Genomic DNA, 18,109 nt, shown 5'->3' on the forward strand with positions numbered 1-18,109 from the left:
ACCTCTAAGCTGTGTGGGTGTGTGTGTATGTGTATATGCAGGTACACAACAGCTGTAAGGAGCACATGGGGAAACGCTGTCCACTGGGCCAGTTTAAGGTCTCCATCATCCCACCCCCTGCTCTCAACAGTATCGACTCTGATGGTAACTGGGTTCTCAACTGCATGTTGTATAAATGTGCTTAACCACACCTTTAAACACAGTCATACACGGACAGTTTGTCGCACTAGTTGTTAATGGACAGGAGTAATAGCATTTTCACACATAGACATGGGTATTTTGTTTTGCCCCTGGTAAGCAAGTCCTTTGTGTTACTATCGTCAGTTATGTATTTACTGCCATGCAAAGATCATTACCATCAGTCTGACCCTCCCATCTGTGCCCTCCTTGGTCTTTCTTCTCAGGGTTCTGGAAGGCTGCTAATCCCACATGCTCCAGCCCGCTGCTGGTTCTGGTCAATTCCAAGAGTGGGGACAACCAGGGAGTGAAGTTCCTGCGCAAGTTCAAGCAGCTGTTGAACCCAGCGCAGGTGTTCGACCTGATGAACGGCGGCCCACAGCAGGGGTAGGAACGGGGAGGATTTTAATAGGCTTGTGCTTTCATCTGCATGTACGGTACCGGTCAAAAGTTTGGACACATCTTTCTTTCTTTATTTTTCTATTTTTCACATTTTAGAATAATAGCAAAGGCATCAAAACTATGAAATAAAGCAAATGAAATTATTCAGTGACCAAAAAACATGTTTTTTTAAAAAAATCAAAACTATCATTTAAAACTATTTTTGAAAAATATATTTAAAAATATTTTTTTAAAAAATATTTTTTTTTTGGAAAGAAATTCATACATAGACATCAACTTCACTATTTATAGTTCACTAAGAAACAGTCTTTTGATGTCTCTTAGTGAACTATAAGAAAATGAAAATGAAGAAAATGTCTTTAAATGCATGTTTCTCGTTATCTTGATCAGGTGTGTCCAAACCTCTGACAGGTACTGTACATTACAAATGAAAAGACTCATCACAGCTGTCCGTTTGTGCAGCATTATGTTACTTATTCCTCTGAAACGTTCATATGTACTTAATGAGAATAGCTGGCATGGACACTCTCATTCCTTTCCCATAGGCTGCGTCTCTTCCAGAAGTTCGCCACGTTCCGGATCCTCGTGTGTGGCGGGGATGGCAGTGTGGGCTGGGTGCTGTCAGAGCTGGACAAGCTGGGACTGCACAAGCAGGTAAGCGCACAGCAGAGACCCACACAACAGAGCTACAAGTCACACAGACATGTATCTGTGTCAGTAAGAGCTGATACCAGAACCAGAACTTGTACAGTCAAACTTCTGCACCAGAACTCATACATGCAGATATCTGCACCAGAATGCATACGTGCCGATATCTGCACCAGAACTCGTACAGGCTGATATTAAGCATTACAGGCAGGCTCTCCCTTTAGTGAACTGCTTATGAATAGTTTCGGACCCCTGCTTTAAAAACATTGTGGGCGCGTGTGTGTGGTGTCTAAATGTACAGTGCCAGCTGGGTGTTCTGCCCCTGGGCACCGGGAACGACCTAGCACGGGTGCTGGGATGGGGAGGGCTCTGTGACGATGACACCCAGCTCCTGCAGATCCTGGAGAAGCTGGAGAGAGCCACCACCAAGATGCTGGACAGGTAACCCCACTGAGATGGGGGGGGGTTGGGGGTGAGGTTTTTGTTGGGGGGAGGGGGGTTACTTGGGAGGATCTGAAGCAGTGGTGTTTGGGGTAGGGGTGGGCTGGAGGAGGAGGGGTATGTTATTGACAGTTATAATAAATAAATCCTGGGGTCTCTGGGTAGTTATGTGCAGACAAGGCAGACACAAATTATCACCATGTCTGTAAAATCAGCAGTTTTATAATTGCCTATCTTGTGAATGTTATTGCGTGCTCAGTTAGTTTGCTCAGGCTTTGCATTGGTATGCATCTCTCTCATGCTTGCTTGCGGCTCTCCCTTCTACTCTAAGATTGAGGTTATGTAAGGTCAATGGACTTACATCTGTTTTCCCTCATTGCACTGACCAGTTTTATTTCGCTCTTGCTTAAAGATCTGATTGACATTTCCAAGCAGAATGAACACCCTTTTAAGACTCACAGCTTAGAAACCCTACCCCATTGTAATTTAACTAGCACAAAAGTGTCTTGTTTCGTAGGCAGCATTGTGTGTGGAATTTAGACCCACTGTGCTGTGTTTCTTGTCATGTGTTTGTGAGGCTAACCTGTGTTCTCTGGTATATGCGGCCTCAGGTGGAGTGTGATGACATATGAAATACCTACTAAACATCCCCCTCCAGTGGTGAAAGAGGACGACAACGTGGACTCCCCTCTCCAGGTAGAGCCCTATTTACACGTAGGACACAGTAATAATCCCCAGCCACCACCACTGTGTAAGCGCAACACATCATGCCTCAGTTGTCACGCAGCGCTCCCCACGCGGTGCTGTCGGAGTGACTGCAGGGTATTTTCTAGTAGAAGGAGACCAGTGGGTTGGCACGCATCAGTTTAACTGTTACATTACATTGCATTACATTAATTTAGCAGACACTCTTATCCAGAGGGACTTCGAGCACGATCGAACGTAAGTGTATCCGTTCAAGTTGAATGAGAAACAGTGTCAGACCAGGCTAACAGCACTCCCAGACCAGTGAGTTTGAGCCTAACACCATTCAAGCCCTACCACAAGTTAACTTTTGTAATCTGCCAAAGGAAGCGAGGTTCACTACGATATATTAGTTACTATATCACAGAATCCAAAACACATTGCGATACTACACGTAAAAAAAAAATAAAAACCAAGCACTACTACAAGTAGCAGGTATTAAGAGCCAGGGATTGAGGTGGAACTGAGATGCAATCTGACAAGGTGAGTCTTCAGTTTGCGTTGGAAGATGGCCAGTGATTATGCTATCCTGACCCCTGTGGGGAGTTCATTCCACCACTGAGGGACCAGTACAGACAGGAATTGTGTTGTGGAATGCTCTCGCTGATTGGCAGCTCTCTTGTTCAAATGCTCCTCCCAGGTACAAATGACCTTGTACGCTGACTCTGTGGCCTCCCACCTGACCAAGATCCTGAACTCGGACAAGCACAGTGACGTCATCTCCTCTGCTAAGTGAGTAAAGGAGAACAATATTGCGCATACTCCTCGAGTTGCGCTGTGCTCTCAGATGAATCGATTTTTCTAGATAATTGCCTGTACTGCAAGACCAAATGAGGTTTTGATTTCAAAACGCTAGGGGAGTGTACTGTTGCCGTACACTGCCCTTATGAGCTATCTTTCCGTGAATTATGGTCTTAATTAAAAGGCCTGCTTGATAAAACAATGCTCCATAGTAATCTGTGGAGTAGCAGACCTAGGTAGCATTGTGTACTGTGGCAGTGCTATGTGAGATCACTCTGGCCTCCCTGTCTCCTGGCAGATTTCTCTGTGGGACGGTGAATGATTTTGTGTCAGAGGTGGGGAAAGCGTATGAGAGGGCAACGGAGAACAGGGAGGAGGCAGAAGCCATGTCCAAGAAGGTGAGGGGTTTTTTTACAGCACGGTTTGTACCCAGGAGGTGTGCTGCTTGGGCAGGGGAGGCTTCTGCAATGGTGGTGTGACCTTGAGTGTCCAGCACTGAAGAGGAATATGCCCATCTCTTTAGTTTCATTCAAACACTCACTTGGACCTGCTATACATACTGTTAGAATCTTGCTAGCTATCTACTGAGTTATTTCTGAACAGAGTAATGAATTTGGCTAATTAAAGCTAAATTGTTTTTGGGTGTCACCCAAGATGTCGAGACAATTATCAATATTAGGGTTAATGTTATATACAGAGTGTACTATACAGAATGTTATTAATTTAGATTAACCTAGATTAATATTATTATTGAGTGACATTTTTTGCTAATTCATCAGTGATTCATCAGTTTAATTCCTGAAGCTACAATTAGAATTATACAAACAATTCTATAATATACATTCATTTCAGGACAGCAATGAAAGGTGTATTGATTGTACAGTGTTATGATGTCAATATTCATGTCAATTTTTTTTTTGGCACAGTCATCTTGGTAAATTCTGCAGCCTTTGTAATGTTCCAAAATTATGCTGTTCAGCAGGGGAGATGAAAAGTTTGATAGACTGTGTGTATAGTGTAAGACCGATTTGTGTAAAGCATGTACAGTGAGTGTGTGTCCAGGTGACTGATGGTAGCGTGTGACTGTTTTTGACATCTGTGAACAGTGCACCATGCTGAATGAGAAGCTGGACTCTCTGGTGAAGGTTCTTGGCGAGGAGGCCGACGCCCAGCTGGTGCCCGCCGGCACAGTGCCAGCACGCCAGGGGAGGGAGAGCAACAAGTCAGAGGCTCCAAGCATCCCCCGGGCTTTTAAGTCCAAAGACCAGCTGATGCTGAGGGCCAACAGCCTGAAGAAGGCTCTGCGTCAGATCATCGAGCAGGCCGAGAAAGGTATGCCCGCTCGACCGCAGCTCCGCGTATGGTTTTTTGCTTCACAGCAGCACGTCCCTTTGTAGTCGTTCATTCGGAATCACCAATCAGAACTCACTATCCAGAATTCACTATCTAGAACTTTCTTCGCCGTTGTCCCCAGATGGTGGAATGAACTTCCACACTTCATCCGTTCTGCTGAGTCCCTCTGTTTCAAGAAACATCTGAAGACACAGCTCTCACCCGAGCACCTGAAACACAACCCCTAAAGGAACTTGTCATGTCTCATAACTGTCTTACTATAAACTATAAACTATAAAATTTTTTAAAAAGTAATCTAATGGTTTAATGCACTCATTAGCTCTTCCAGCTAGCTTGTACCTTGTCCAGCCAACCATTGAAACCTGGTCATGCAGCCGTTCTAATATTGTTGACTCCTTATGGTTTTTCGCTTGTGTTGTACTCTACCTCACTTGTAAGTCGCTTTGCATAAAAGCAACTACCAAATGAATAAATGCAAATGTAGAATCTTTTCAGGCATCTAATGCTTCTCCCTCCATCTTGCCTCTCCCTCCCCTTTGCTCTTTTGCCCTGCTGTACAACATCTGTCTCCTCTCCCTTCCTCCACCCCCCCTCTCTCATTCCTTTGGTCTTTCGCCAGTGTTGGACGAGCAGAACAGACACACTCAGGTGTACCCCATGTCCTCTTCCTCAATGAAGAGAGACAACGGTGAGGACCTGAAAGAGTCTGAAATAAGTGAGTGACATGCCTCCCTCCCCGGGCAAGCTAAAGTAGACGGAAACCCAAGAAATTACAGCTCAAATTTCATATTATTGCCTTAATATTATTTCCCGCTTATTGTTTTTAAGGAAATATACTGCACCAGTCGAACGTTTGGACACACCTTATTAAGATAAGGGAAAACATGCATTCAAAGACATTTTGATCAAGACACTTGTGCTTAAATGCTTGAGATTTGTTTCTTAGACAAATAGTGAAGTTCATGCCTGTGTATGCATTTCTTTCCAAAACAAAAGCTTTTTAGCTGCTTTGAAGAATCTAAGATATAAGATAGTTTTGATTTGTTTTTTGGTCACAGCATAACTCCATTTCCATTTTTGATGTCTTTACTATTATTCTAAAATGTGGAAAGTAATAAAAATAAATGAAAACCCTTCTATGAGTGTGTTGAAACTTTTGACTGGTACTGTGTATGTTAAGTAAATTATTATTAATCTCAATGTATGGTCATGTCCTTGTATGTGGTACAGTTACAGTTCTGTCTCTTTCTCATTGATTCACAGGGCGAGGGACCACGAGCTCCACTTCCTCCTCCATCGTCCTTGAGAAGTCGGAAAGCCTCGGCTCCATGCTGTTTTCTGAGGACTCCGTGTAAGAGGCCGACACACATTGACCAACACCGCATGCACAGCCACCACCAGCCAGGCCACTTCTCAGACCGGAATGTTCTCGCAATGTTGCTGTGACGTTGTAGTAAGATTGATAAAAAGGTCCACGAATGCTGTAAGAACATTGTGCTTTACTGCAGCTGAGTTTGTGTGAATCGTGACAACTGCCAAGGTGCTTTTTCCAAAGCAGAGAGAGAGGGGGGCAGCACAAAAGCAGGTCAGGGACCTGTATAAGCCGGTACAAGATCATGAATAATATAACTGAGTGCACATGCCTCTCCCCACCCTTTCGGCTGACATGATTAGACACGATGGGGATGTGTGCTATTCCTCTGGTTTACAGATTGTGTACAGAAAAGTGTGTCATGAACAACTACTTCGGGATTGGTCTGGATGCCAAGATCTCCCTGGAGTTCAATAACAAGAGAGACGAGCACCCAAAGAAATGCAGGTACTCCCAGACAGGCGTTGTCCTCCTGTCAGTTTGCACCGCACGCCACTCTCATCAGAGACACTGTGTGTGTTAACTGTGCCAATGCCCTTGATCTACTTACATTTTCTCCACAGAGCCGTGTGTAAGCATTCAAAAGCACCTGCATCATAGGTTTTTTAGCATGAACCATGTGAAATAGAGCCACACTGTGCCTGAAAAGCTTGTTAGTCCAGCTGCACTCATAGACCCATGAGTGGCAGACACCTGCCAAATACCCCTTTCTGTAAATGTGGAGGAAACATTACATTACAGGCATCTAGCAGATGATCTTATCCAGAGCACCTTTCATAGGTTACAATATTGACATGTTATCCATTTATATACTGGATATTTACTGAGGCAATTCTGGGTTAAGTACATTGCCCGAGGGTACAGCAGCAGTGCCCCAGCAGGGAATTGAACCAGCAACCTTTCGGTTATGAGCCCTGCTCCTTACCATAATGCTACAATGCAGGAAACGATTTATTTGAGTGCGATGTTGTTACAATGAGCCTCAAAGCATGCTGTCTTTCTCCGCAATCTACAGCAGTCGCACCAAGAACATGATGTGGTATGGAGTGCTGGGGACCAAGGAGCTGGTCCAGAAGACCTATAAGAATCTGGAGCAGCGGGTGCAGCTGGAGGTATGGCGCATGGCTCCAGAGTCTTGGAACGCCGGGTAACACCAAAACCTGCATCATGCTGTTTTGGATCAAGGACAAAGGAACTACGCATGAGTCAGACGCAGTGTTTAAGGGCTGCATGATGATGATGTTGGTGAAGCCGTGCAGAGGGTGTGTACTCCACGCGTGATTCCTGTTCGCCTGTGTGTCCCCAGTGTGACGGCGTGCCCATGTGTCTGCCCAGCCTCCAGGGGCTGGCAGTGCTGAACATCCCCAGCTATGCGGGGGGCATCAACTTCTGGGGCGGAACCAAGGAGGACAACGTAACTCTCTCATGTCTTTTCTCCTTTACTGCTCTTTCATTTGACAAGGTATCTGTTTTTTTTTGCCTTTTTTTTTTTTAACAGTACCACTTTTGTTTTTCCAGAACTTTGGAGCCCCCTCCTTCGATGACAAGAAGTTAGAGGTGGTGGCGGTGTTCGGCAGCATGCAGATGGCAATGTCTCGCGTCATCAACCTGCAGCATCACCGGATTGCACAGGTGAGGACACCTCACACTTCACAGCTGTTGTATAAACACACACACACACGGACATGAGCACAGACACATACAGAAACTGTACACACACAGACAATCACACATACATTCAGGTGCACACGCACACATATGCACACACACACACACATACACAACATGCTTGAACATACTCATACACACACACACACACACACACACACAACGTGCTTGAACATACTCACACAGACACACGTCATACAGCTTTATACACAGTAGACATTAAGTGTATTTTTGCCGCAAGCTGATATGTGTGATGCCATTCTGACAGAACTGTCCCTCTAAACCATCTGCTGTCCCCCATAGTGCCGGCAGGTGAAAATCACCATCCTGGGGGAGGAGGGTGTACCTGTGCAGGTGGACGGGGAGGCCTGGATCCAGCCACCAGGGATCGTCCACATCGTCCACAAGAACCGGGCGCAGATGCTCACCAGAGACCGGGTCAGTGCCGCGCTGACAGTGAGGAGAGGCTGGAGTGGACTGTGCAGAGGGCAGGAAAACACCACGATACATGAAGTATCAGAGTAACTGAGTGATTATACTGGTACAGCCAAAATCCATATACAGTACCAGTCAAAAGTTTCAATAACTTTCATTCTTTACTTTTACTATTTTCCACATCTTAGAATAATAGTAAAGGCATCACAACACAAATGGTATCATACAGTGACAAAAAAGTGTTAAACATAACTATTTTATATTTTAGATTCTTCAAAGTAGCCAAAAAATATTTTTTGGAAAGAAATTCATACAATGGCATTGACATCACTATTTATATTTGGCAAAAAACAAATTTCAAGTATTTTGGTCAAGTCAAACATCAAAAATGTCTTTAAATGCTTGTTTCCCATTATCTTAATCAGATGTGTCCAAACGTTTGACTGGTACTGTAAGGGCTAATGGGTCTTATCTATCCCCTTGGCACAAATCCCTCCTCCCACTCCCCCTCTCTGGTATCTGAAGGCGTCTCTGTGTCACACGATCTCCCCCGCCGTGTCCGCAGGCCTTCGAGAGCACGCTGAAGTCCTGGGAGGACAAGCGAAAGTGCGACAGCTGCCGCTCCTCGCGGCCGCGCCTCAACTCCCAGCAGTCCATGGAGTACCTGACGGACGAGGAGGGCGTCCTGCTGCAGCAGCTGGGACAGGTGGCCAACGCGGTCATTGCCAGGTCCGCACACGCCGGGGCTACGCGCCGCGGGACCCGCTCTAATAATCTCGTCTTGGCTAATTTAGACGTGAATTTAATGTGAGGCGTGCCATCTGTTGTCATTAGCACGGCGCTGTGCGTCTCTTTCATTTATTTCCGGGTGCGTGTGTTTTTAGAAGGGTAACGTGGTTATTGCTGTGCAGAATCAGAGAGGCAGCGAAGACGCACAAGGTGATGGAGCAGGAGCTGGCTCACGCCGTGAACGCCAGCGCTCTGATCCTGAGTGAGGCCTTCCCCAGCAAGCCTTCCAGCCCGGAGGTGAGGAGCTTCACTGCTTATGCACAGCTCAGAGAAGGGCCCCATTAGGGCGTTTTCGCACACGCCCATGCACACACAGGGCAGGACCGAAAAGCCATTAGCTTCACCCAGAGTCTGGCTGAGCGCTAGCGATTACGCTCTTTTTCCCAGCACCACCCTGGGTCAGCACCACTATGCAGTGACATTACAATGCAACACTGAATACTTTTATGAAGGCCATTATGAACCCACCATAACCCCCAAAAGGCAAGGGTGTCACCGCATTGATGCACTGCACTACTTTTAACACAACAGGCATAGGTAGAATGTCTGCATTTTCCAGAAAGATTTCTGAATTGCCTATGAAGGCCTATTCCTCCCTCCTCCCACACACACCTCATCCACAGTGACCTTTTCCTCGTGGTTGCTACTGTATAGAAGTGGTTTGAGAGCCAGTTCTGTGTTTTATATTATGAGAGGAGAAATCTGCATATTTTAATGGTGTGTTTGCATAAAGTGGGCCATGATTCCCTCAGTGAGTGAGCTACTCAGTTAATTTATGTAAGCTGCAGTTTTCAAAAATACAAAAGCTTTGTTGCATACGTTATCTTACCAAAAACAGGAGCAAAAACACAATTTCAAAGAAAGAAATGTTAAAGGCTCACAAATTAATTTGTGTCTTAAGCTCTGTTGCCTAAGGAAAGAAGTTTGTCTGATGTTTGATGTGATGATGTTTGTCTGTTAATGTAGCCTTTATTTTTCTATTTCCATTGATTTAATATGATACAGCTTCTCTGTCTTAATTACTACTCTAAAGAGCAGAGATGTACTTTCTGTAAGACCTCGTCATGGCACGTTGAAAATCGCTGTATGAGTGTATGTGCCTTGCAGTGTCTGAGTCGCACCACAGTGGTGGACATTGTTAACAGCCTCAAGATCCTGCAGCAGGAGACCAGAATACTTTTGGATGGAAAGCTACTGGTAAGAGCACCCCTTTCTCTCTTTCTCCGTTTCCATGCTTTTGTTAATTATTTATAAATCTCATACCTTTGCACATGTATGTTGTTGCTGTGCATAATACATTTGAACTCCTGGGCCTTGTTGCATCTGTGGACTGACATACTAACAATGTCATCCCCAGCTACAAAATGTATTTAGATGTAATGAGTAAAAAAGCAGTGTGGCTTCTGGTTCAAGTCTAGCTGATTCGCGAGTAGAGTACGGATGTTCACATTTATGTTAAAAAAAGGAAATGTAGATTTTATAATAATGTGACTGATCCTTAAATGCTCGGTTGCTCATTTCTGTGCCCCAGGTTTAGGTGGTAATAATTGAAGGGTGCACATCAGTTGTATAACACTGGTTATATGAATTACAGGAACAGTATTACTAGTTTGTATGACATGGAAGGGTGCTTCCCCTAAATCCAAGGAAAATATTAAGTTAGCAGTATACCTGTTTATCCTATTAAGATGGTCCAACGTTTTGCAGCAGTCAGGAATTGTTACTCCATACCTAATATAGATAAGATAATACTCTGGGGCTAGTATTCACTGCAAGTGAATTTTTTGATGGGTGTTTATTTAGCGCATGGCTACAGGTGAATGCTCCATGTTTAGCTGAAGCGTTTGACAGCTGTGACTGCTGTGTTGCCAGCAGCAGCTGGAATCCCCCCAGGAGGAGGCGCTGCTGTCTGCCTTGAACAGCCTGAGCGTTGAGCTGCAGAGGCTGGGAGACGTCCACTGGATCAGCCCCATCCTGAACTGCCCCGAGGACGAGGTGGGTGTAGCTTAGCTTTGTGCTGCCATGTGTCCTTCCACAGCTTTAGGTTCACAAGTGAGCCGGTTATGAGGTGGCGGTCTCAGGGGTGACAGACTCCGTTCATGCCCCTCCTTCTGCTTCTAGGAGGTTTCCAAGGGCAACAGCAAGAGCAGCATGAAGCTGAAGATCATGACCAAAAGCAAGAGGGAGCGAGAGAAATTGCAGAAGCAGAAATCCAACAGTTCCCTATCCTCTCTGCCGGGTAAGGATGTGCTCCTCTGTGTTTAACACTATGAGGTGTTATAGTTACCATAAAGTCAGAGCATAAATGGCAAGGTTTTAATTCCCCTACATGCGTGTAGTGTATTTGCTTTAGAACATCAAACACTAAAAATGGCTGGCTCCATCAGCAGGAACGAAATCACACTGCTTCCTTTTTAAGTTGTACTTTAAAAGCCCCTGCCGCTGGAATGGAACTCTATATTGTTGGTAGGACCACTGTTTCCCCTATATGTAGTAAAACTCGATGAACGAACAAGCAGGTGAGGTTTCACTATAGACCAGTGAAGAGAGGGAATGCTTTGCTTTGTGTTGTCTGTGCTTTGGTGCTCCTTCCTTCCTCCCCCTAAACATCCCTCCCTTTCCTTCTTCTCACCCTACTTCTCTCACTCTGAAACTTCACCAATTACACATCTCAAAGGAAGGGAGGGAGTGCTTTGCCATTGTCCCTTATACCTCTACCCCCTACGGCTTCTCCGGCTACTTCTGCCCTCTTGTTATCTCCCCTTTCTTTCTCCTCTCTGTCGTCTCTTTTCTCCCCACCCTCTCTGCCTATTCCTTCACCTCCCTCCCTCCGCTTTCCACCTCTCTGCACTGTGGGTTCTGTATTTGGTGCTTTATTTCTTGTGTCTGGGTGTTTTTTTTTGTTTCTGTGTTTTTTTTTTTTTGTGTTTGTTTCATTTTTTTTGTGGTGCATAAGCGGAGAAGTGGGACGCAGAGGAGGTAGCGACGTGGCTGGACTCGCTGGGGTTAGGGGAGTACAGAGAGATATTTGTCCGCCACGACATCCAGGGCTCGGAGCTGGTTCTGCTCGAGAGGCAGGACCTCAAGGTACAGGAGTAGCCGTGTGCACAGGGGAGGGGAGCAGGGCTATTCCTTCCCAGCAGCCGGCCACTGCAGGTCCTTTAAGAAGCACAGGATTCACATAAATCTATATTTTGCATCTGTATTTTAATGTCTGCGCCCAGTGTTCATCTTACAGAAGTAATGGATGCTGTTAGTATTGCCATACATGATAATGACAAAATGTATTATTATTATTATTTCAACATCTAACTTGTCAGGTCATTCTTTTAGATAGATGTTATCACTACCTTTACACACTCATCGCCTGTTGTTATCACTCTGCTTGCAGCCATGGCAACTTGTATTTGGTGTTTTACTGGATTAATCTCGGACAGGTGGTATACCCAATTGACAGATGCTATAGTTTATGTTCAATATGAACCAGCAACTCACCTATATATATATATATTATATATATATATATATAATGTATATGTATATTATTGTTGCCATGCAGAACGTTTGTCAAAAATGAGAGAACTGTTCAAAAATTTTGACTACAGATAAATCACAAACTCATATACACTATTTTTCGACGTGTGTCTGACTACCTCAGGACCTTGGGATTTCAAAGGTGGGCCATGTGAAGCGAATCCAGCAAGCCATTAAGGAGCTGAGCGAAGAGACATGAGGGTCAGACCGCCTGCTGTTCCACCCGAGTTCAGAGGCACGGAGGAGACGCCGTACCGACGGCCCGACCGCTTTCTCTCTTCGCCTGTTGTTTTTATTTTCCCAGCCAGCAGAGATGAGGCACATGATCAAAGCTAGCAGTTCTGAGCCGCACAGCCTCTGCACCAGGGACCTCTGTGGCTCAGTGACGTGAACATGCCATTTTCTTTCAACGCATTCTTGTTTTGATGGAACCCAGAAGAACACAACGTCAGTGTGTGATTTTTTTTTTTCCATGAGCAGTTTTGAACAAAGGTTTAAAGGTTACAAGACAGCTTCCCTCTTCTTCCTGTTGCCACAAGATCAATCAGTAAACAACAGCCACCTCCATTTGTACATAAGGGAATGTGAGTATCCATGTCTATACAAGCATCTTGAGGAATGTACTAGTGGTTAATGTGAACCTGTCCTTTTTGTGAAACTGCCCTTTCACTAAACAGATTGGGGCCAGCTGCTTACTGGTGCCTTTATGATGTGTGCTGCATGGTTTCCCTACTCACTGGCATCTGAGTGGCAAAGGGTGGAAAAACATTTTTCTCTCATTTCCCAGCAAGGTAGTGGTCCCAAATCAAATGTATATTCAGTATCCCAATAAAGCTCTGGTTGCCGTGTGTTTGTGCCAAGCATTTACTGAGCACAGTGGACTAGGATAATAGAAAAATGAATGTCATGCATTTCAAAATTTATTTTACCTTGCACTTTGAAACACTTTAAACACAGAAAACTTGTTATTTTACGTGCCATGTTTTTCATGGAAACAAACATTGCATTTAATCTAAAGAGACAACATCAAATATGCAGATAAATGAACTAACATTTTATTTTAAGCATGAGGAATCCTCTATAGTTGTCAAGGAGATGAACCTTACCGGGAGCATTCACAAAGTGAACATGTGTGTGACAGTAGTAAGCCCAGTGTGTGTTTTTCCCAGTGAATTGCAAGTTGTCACCCTACAATGAAGTACTACAACCAATGTGGCGTGGAAAAATTTCCAAAAAAAAAGTTAAAAAGCAAATTTAAAAGGAATGTTATGTAAGATACAAAATTCTGTTTTAAAAAGTGAAATTAAGTTCCAGAGAGTGACATACTCACTCAAAGGTACGTTCCAGTTGCCTCTGTAATAATGTAAATCACAGCATTCCTAAATCTGCATTATTAAAGCCCTATTGTTTTCATTTTCTTAAAGAAAATGCAAGAATCTTTGCTTCATATTGCAATATTTGTTATAGTGCTGCAATGTAGAGATAAACATTTGTTTACATGTATTCTACAGAATGTTCACAGACTGATTTTTCTTTTCTCATTTTGTTGATGCATTTAATTCGATTGTAGCTGACGTGTTCATTCCCTTTGGTGCCTAGCCGTACTTTATGAGAGGAGGAGGGCACTCATACCTATGTCTATGCACTCCCTCAAGCCAATTTCATCGGCAGCGTTATTGGCTGCGTACTTAGTAAAATCAATTTTGTTTAACTTGTGAAGATATCAGTCATTATTTTCATTCTTGGGGGACACATCAACAAAATAAAAATGGAACAAAGCAGAAATGTGTTTTAAAAAAAAAATCCTGGAAATTCCTTTCAAACTGAAAACGATGGTGAGTATTGCAAACTTCACCGCTGTGCTGTACATTACGTTTGTGTTTAAATGTGAACCTATAATTGTCGCTTTAGAAAACGTGTGATGTTGCTCATTAATGTCAAACATTTTAAAAAACTGTCGCTTTGTCTTAATGTCCAATTGTAGCTGGTGTTTTCTGGGTATGTGAAGCGGAGCTGTTGGAATTTTTAAAGCCATTAATGTGATGTCATCAGTTGCACTGTAAATTTGAATGTAAGCATCATCTGGACTTTGACTAGATTTGAAAATACTAGGAGCTTGCATGGGGCAAGACTGCTATGACAGGCTGTTAATGTTGAAATTGAGGTGTTTACTTGCTGGATTATAATTTCATTTATTTATTTATGAATTTATTTTTGGAATTCTCTTTCTAGAGACACGTTTCAGAGGCCCCAGTGTAATTTTCTTGCCTGTCAACATGTCAACCAAGAGCATATTCACAAAAGTGTTGGAAACATGGAAGTGAAAAATAAAGTATTACAATCAGTTTGAACTGTGCAGTGTGAAACGTATTATAATTAACGCCTGTAAAATACTTCAAACAAGCAAACAGCAAGTTATAGTGAAAGATTAAACAATGGCACAGCGCCATCTTGTGATATTATCCAATATTGCATATTTCTAACTGCCCTGATAAATCTGTAAATAATAAATTAGAACAGTAGGGATTTAGTTAACATCGAAATCAGTTATAGATTTAACAGGTTTAACCCTTTGCATACTATGGACAGTAACACGCCTCTTTTTAAATTCGCTAACCTTTCATAGAAGAATCGGGTTTGCACAGAAAACATAGTCACTTGGACCACGGCACAACTATATTACTAGTGGCAGTGCGACATTTACTGAATGTGTCTCAGGTAATTCTACATCTCAATCTGGCGAGAAATTAGTCGGTGATAGGTGGATAAAATCAGTTCACTGGTTACATTGCAAACAGATGCACACCACTAGTGCGAGCTAGTAGTATCGTTTAAATGCAAAGTATCATTTTGCTTAGGCTGTCATCACGCTACATGCAAATGAGATTTCACAATATGCAATTTCAGTGTTTTGCAAATCAAATATCACACCTTCTCACCCGCACAGCTTAACGACTGAAATTTTTTGTAATATTTTTTTTTGTTTGTTTTACACTTCAAGTACATTCAAGTTCCCAAGGACATTTCTATCATACATGAGGGAAAACGTTGAAAACATAGACTTCAATTTTATCTATCGATCTCGAACTTTGCCTTTAAGAATCAATTGTTTACAAGAATCAAATCTTCAGGAACGGATGAGGTTCCTGTATCTTTGCTGTAATGCTGTGGAGGGGATTTATATAGAATTTTCACGCTCAGGTGCTTTTGGGCCGTAAAACCAGAAGAACCAGGCTAATTTGACTAACTCACTGCAAAGACATGCCCTTCAGCCCTCTTTTAATGTATGTTGACCACACTGAGGGTCAGGGGTCAGGCACCCCCTTTTACACTTGCCCAGAATGTTACAGTTTCAGAGAGAAAGCAAACATAAAGGCAGAAATATCAATTCCACGTAAGGCAGAGGGAATAGTATGAAAGGGATCTACGCTGTTGAGGTAAAGGTGTCAACAAAGGCAAAGCGACAAACTAAACCATAGAATACATTGCATTGGACATTAATACAACCTCATTGATGCACTGGAAGCAGGATGGTGTCCAGAAACGTATGTGTAAGCTATTTTTTTAGATTATCACTGTTTTCATTATTCATTGCACGCACTGTGTGTACAGATCCGTAACAAGGAAAATCTGTGAGGGTTCAGACTACTTTCTCATTCTCTCACACACACATATACATACATACATACATACATACATACATGCATACATACATGCATGCAGGCATGCATGCATGCATGCACGCGCACACACACACACACACACACACACACACACACAATCACAATCCACACACACAATCACAATCCACACGCACACACACACACACACACAAGCAGGAAGAGTACCAAAATTGGAAGCCAGTAGACAGGGCAGTGAAAGAACAATGTAAATACATCCTGTATCAGTACTACAGTAAAAAGTTTTGCTAATTTTAGGAGTATTTAAATACAGAAAAAAAAACATTTAGTTATGAAAAAATGTTTTATTAATGCAATAATGATAATAAACAGCAACATACTCACCAACACATGAAATTCCAGAATCAAATATGACCTTGTCAATATTTAAGCCACTTCAAGATTTCTGTTAATTAGGGTTTATAGTCATTGCTGTCAAATGTAAAAAATGGTTAACATGTACATACAAGCTTGCATCAAAAAATAGAATCTGTGAAAACTGGAAACATGTTGACAGTGTGCAATGCTTTCATGGTAGCCTTTTAATGCTCTTCTCCCCCTTACACCAAAAACCCTGAATTTTGTTCAAAAGTTTGACCATGAAATACAACTAAAACAAGCAGACCTAAAATGAAATTGCCCTTAATAAAGAATGAATGTTCAAAGAATGTGAAAGGACCTTGCAGGAAGGTGGCAGTCAAACCTGAACCCAGTAGCATAAATTATGAACTGTTCCAGGCTTTTTTTTTTGTTCCACACTTGTAATGGAAACATAGCCAAGATTGCCTGTGGCCCACAAATTTGAGCTGGCCATACTGGAAACTGGGCCCAGACACATCATCTGGTGAATATAAACAGAGGACACAAAGAATGAGTGAAAAAAAAGGGGTGGGGTTTGTGGAGAATGTTTCAGGGCTGTGTGTGCATTGTGGGGCTTTCAGACAAGGGGAGGAAGAGTCTCCACTGGCCTAACCGTCAAAAAAAAAAAAAAAAAAATCCCACCGCAGACACACGTTCTTTACCATGACCACCATTTTATGCATGACCAGCAGAATCTCCAATATCCTTTACTTCTTCGGTGAAATATATTGTAGGTAAAATCCGAAAGACCTGGGGCTGTGATTCAGATTAGGGTAGCGGACTCACTCAGCCATTTATTACAGACACGATGCAAAGTGGAAGGGCAGGAGCTGTCCGTGTTTCTGGTATCACTATATTCTTATGTAGGGACTGTGAACACATGTTAGTGCGAGGTATGAGCCCCACCCAAAACTGAACGCAGCATGTTTGGCACCCATGTATGAATCGGACACAAGCACATTAAAATAATTACATCATGCCAACTATTTCTCATGCCACATTTTTGTAACACAAAGCACCCATGACTTTGCATCTCCCAAATTCAACAAGCACTCATGGTCATTTTCAATAGGAACTTGAGGAAAGGCAGACTTTCCGTCGCCTAAAGCGCCCTCCCTCCAGACCAACAAGGATGACCTTTTACACAAAAAAGCACCAATTTTAATTCATCTTTGCAACAATTCACTGAATTTTGATTTCTCCATTCAGGTAAAAGTATTACATGCAAACATATTAGAAGAGAACTTATATGGCCGCTTAGTCCAACACTAAGCTAGTGTTTTAGACAGCGCAAACAGCTGAGATTGACAAAAAAGGCATGGTAATGTGAACAGGTCAGGATTATCTGAGAAAAAGGCAGGAGAACGGCAGGAGAACGAGGACATTAGGAAGGGAGAGCAGCCACCGACCAAATTAAAGGCAGGATATCGCATTTGAGACATCACACTGCATGGGCTTTTCCCCACTTGTGAGAACATCTCAGTTTGGATTTAACATGAACCACACTTACAATCCAGTAATCTGACTGTTTTCAGGTCTGAGTGCACCATGTTCCACTGCACTGAAAATTAAGAACCCGGGGAGTGTCTGTGTCAGATGTAAAATTCAACTTTATGAGCGGGGAGCGGCTTTCAGTTATCAAGTGTTGGACACACAGGGGTCCTAAGCAATAGTTTGCAAATGCATTCCCCACTATGTCCCTTTTAGTTATATGACGGAGCATTTTTCAACATGGTCTCCTTGATAACTGATCGGCAGAGCCACT

At 43.1% G+C, this 18,109-nt stretch overlaps 1 protein-coding gene across 5 annotated transcripts in view; it reads left to right on the forward strand.

Moving 5' to 3' along the window:
* LOC118775130 (diacylglycerol kinase delta-like) overlaps positions 1–13,515 on the forward strand; it is a 52,044-nt gene extending 38,529 nt beyond the window's left edge. For 2 of the 5 annotated variants that reach the window (XM_036524865.1, XM_036524864.1), the window contains exons 9-29: positions 42–144; positions 405–564; positions 1,125–1,233; positions 1,529–1,668; positions 2,280–2,364; positions 3,053–3,144; positions 3,452–3,551; positions 4,260–4,485; positions 5,126–5,221; positions 5,770–5,857; positions 6,218–6,325; positions 6,894–6,990; positions 7,185–7,292; positions 7,397–7,510; positions 7,850–7,984; positions 8,547–8,710; positions 8,893–9,007; positions 9,878–9,967; positions 10,643–10,765; positions 10,892–11,009; positions 11,727–11,983. In XM_036524865.1, coding sequence (XP_036380758.1) covers positions 42–144; positions 405–564; positions 1,125–1,233; positions 1,529–1,668; positions 2,280–2,364; positions 3,053–3,144; positions 3,452–3,551; positions 4,260–4,485; positions 5,126–5,221; positions 5,770–5,857; positions 6,218–6,325; positions 6,894–6,990; positions 7,185–7,292; positions 7,397–7,510; positions 7,850–7,984; positions 8,547–8,710; positions 8,893–9,007; positions 9,878–9,967; positions 10,643–10,765; positions 10,892–11,009; positions 11,727–11,869 — 2,514 coding nt within the window. In that variant the 3' untranslated portion in view covers positions 11,870–11,983. Of the gene's footprint in view, positions 1–41; positions 145–404; positions 565–1,124; positions 1,234–1,528; positions 1,669–2,279; positions 2,365–3,052; positions 3,145–3,451; positions 3,552–4,259; positions 4,486–5,125; positions 5,222–5,769; positions 5,858–6,217; positions 6,326–6,893; positions 6,991–7,184; positions 7,293–7,396; positions 7,511–7,849; positions 7,985–8,546; positions 8,711–8,892; positions 9,008–9,877; positions 9,968–10,642; positions 10,766–10,891; positions 11,010–11,726; positions 11,984–12,428 lie in introns of those variants that run through there. The other 3 variants (XM_036524868.1, XM_036524866.1, XM_036524867.1) reach the window with 3 other exon arrangements.
* The last annotated feature ends 4,594 nt before the right edge of the window (positions 13,516–18,109 follow it).

The sequence above is a fragment of the Megalops cyprinoides genome, chromosome 3 (assembly GCF_013368585.1).
Source record: "Megalops cyprinoides isolate fMegCyp1 chromosome 3, fMegCyp1.pri, whole genome shotgun sequence".
Classification (NCBI taxonomy): Eukaryota; Metazoa; Chordata; class Actinopteri; order Elopiformes; family Megalopidae; genus Megalops; species Megalops cyprinoides.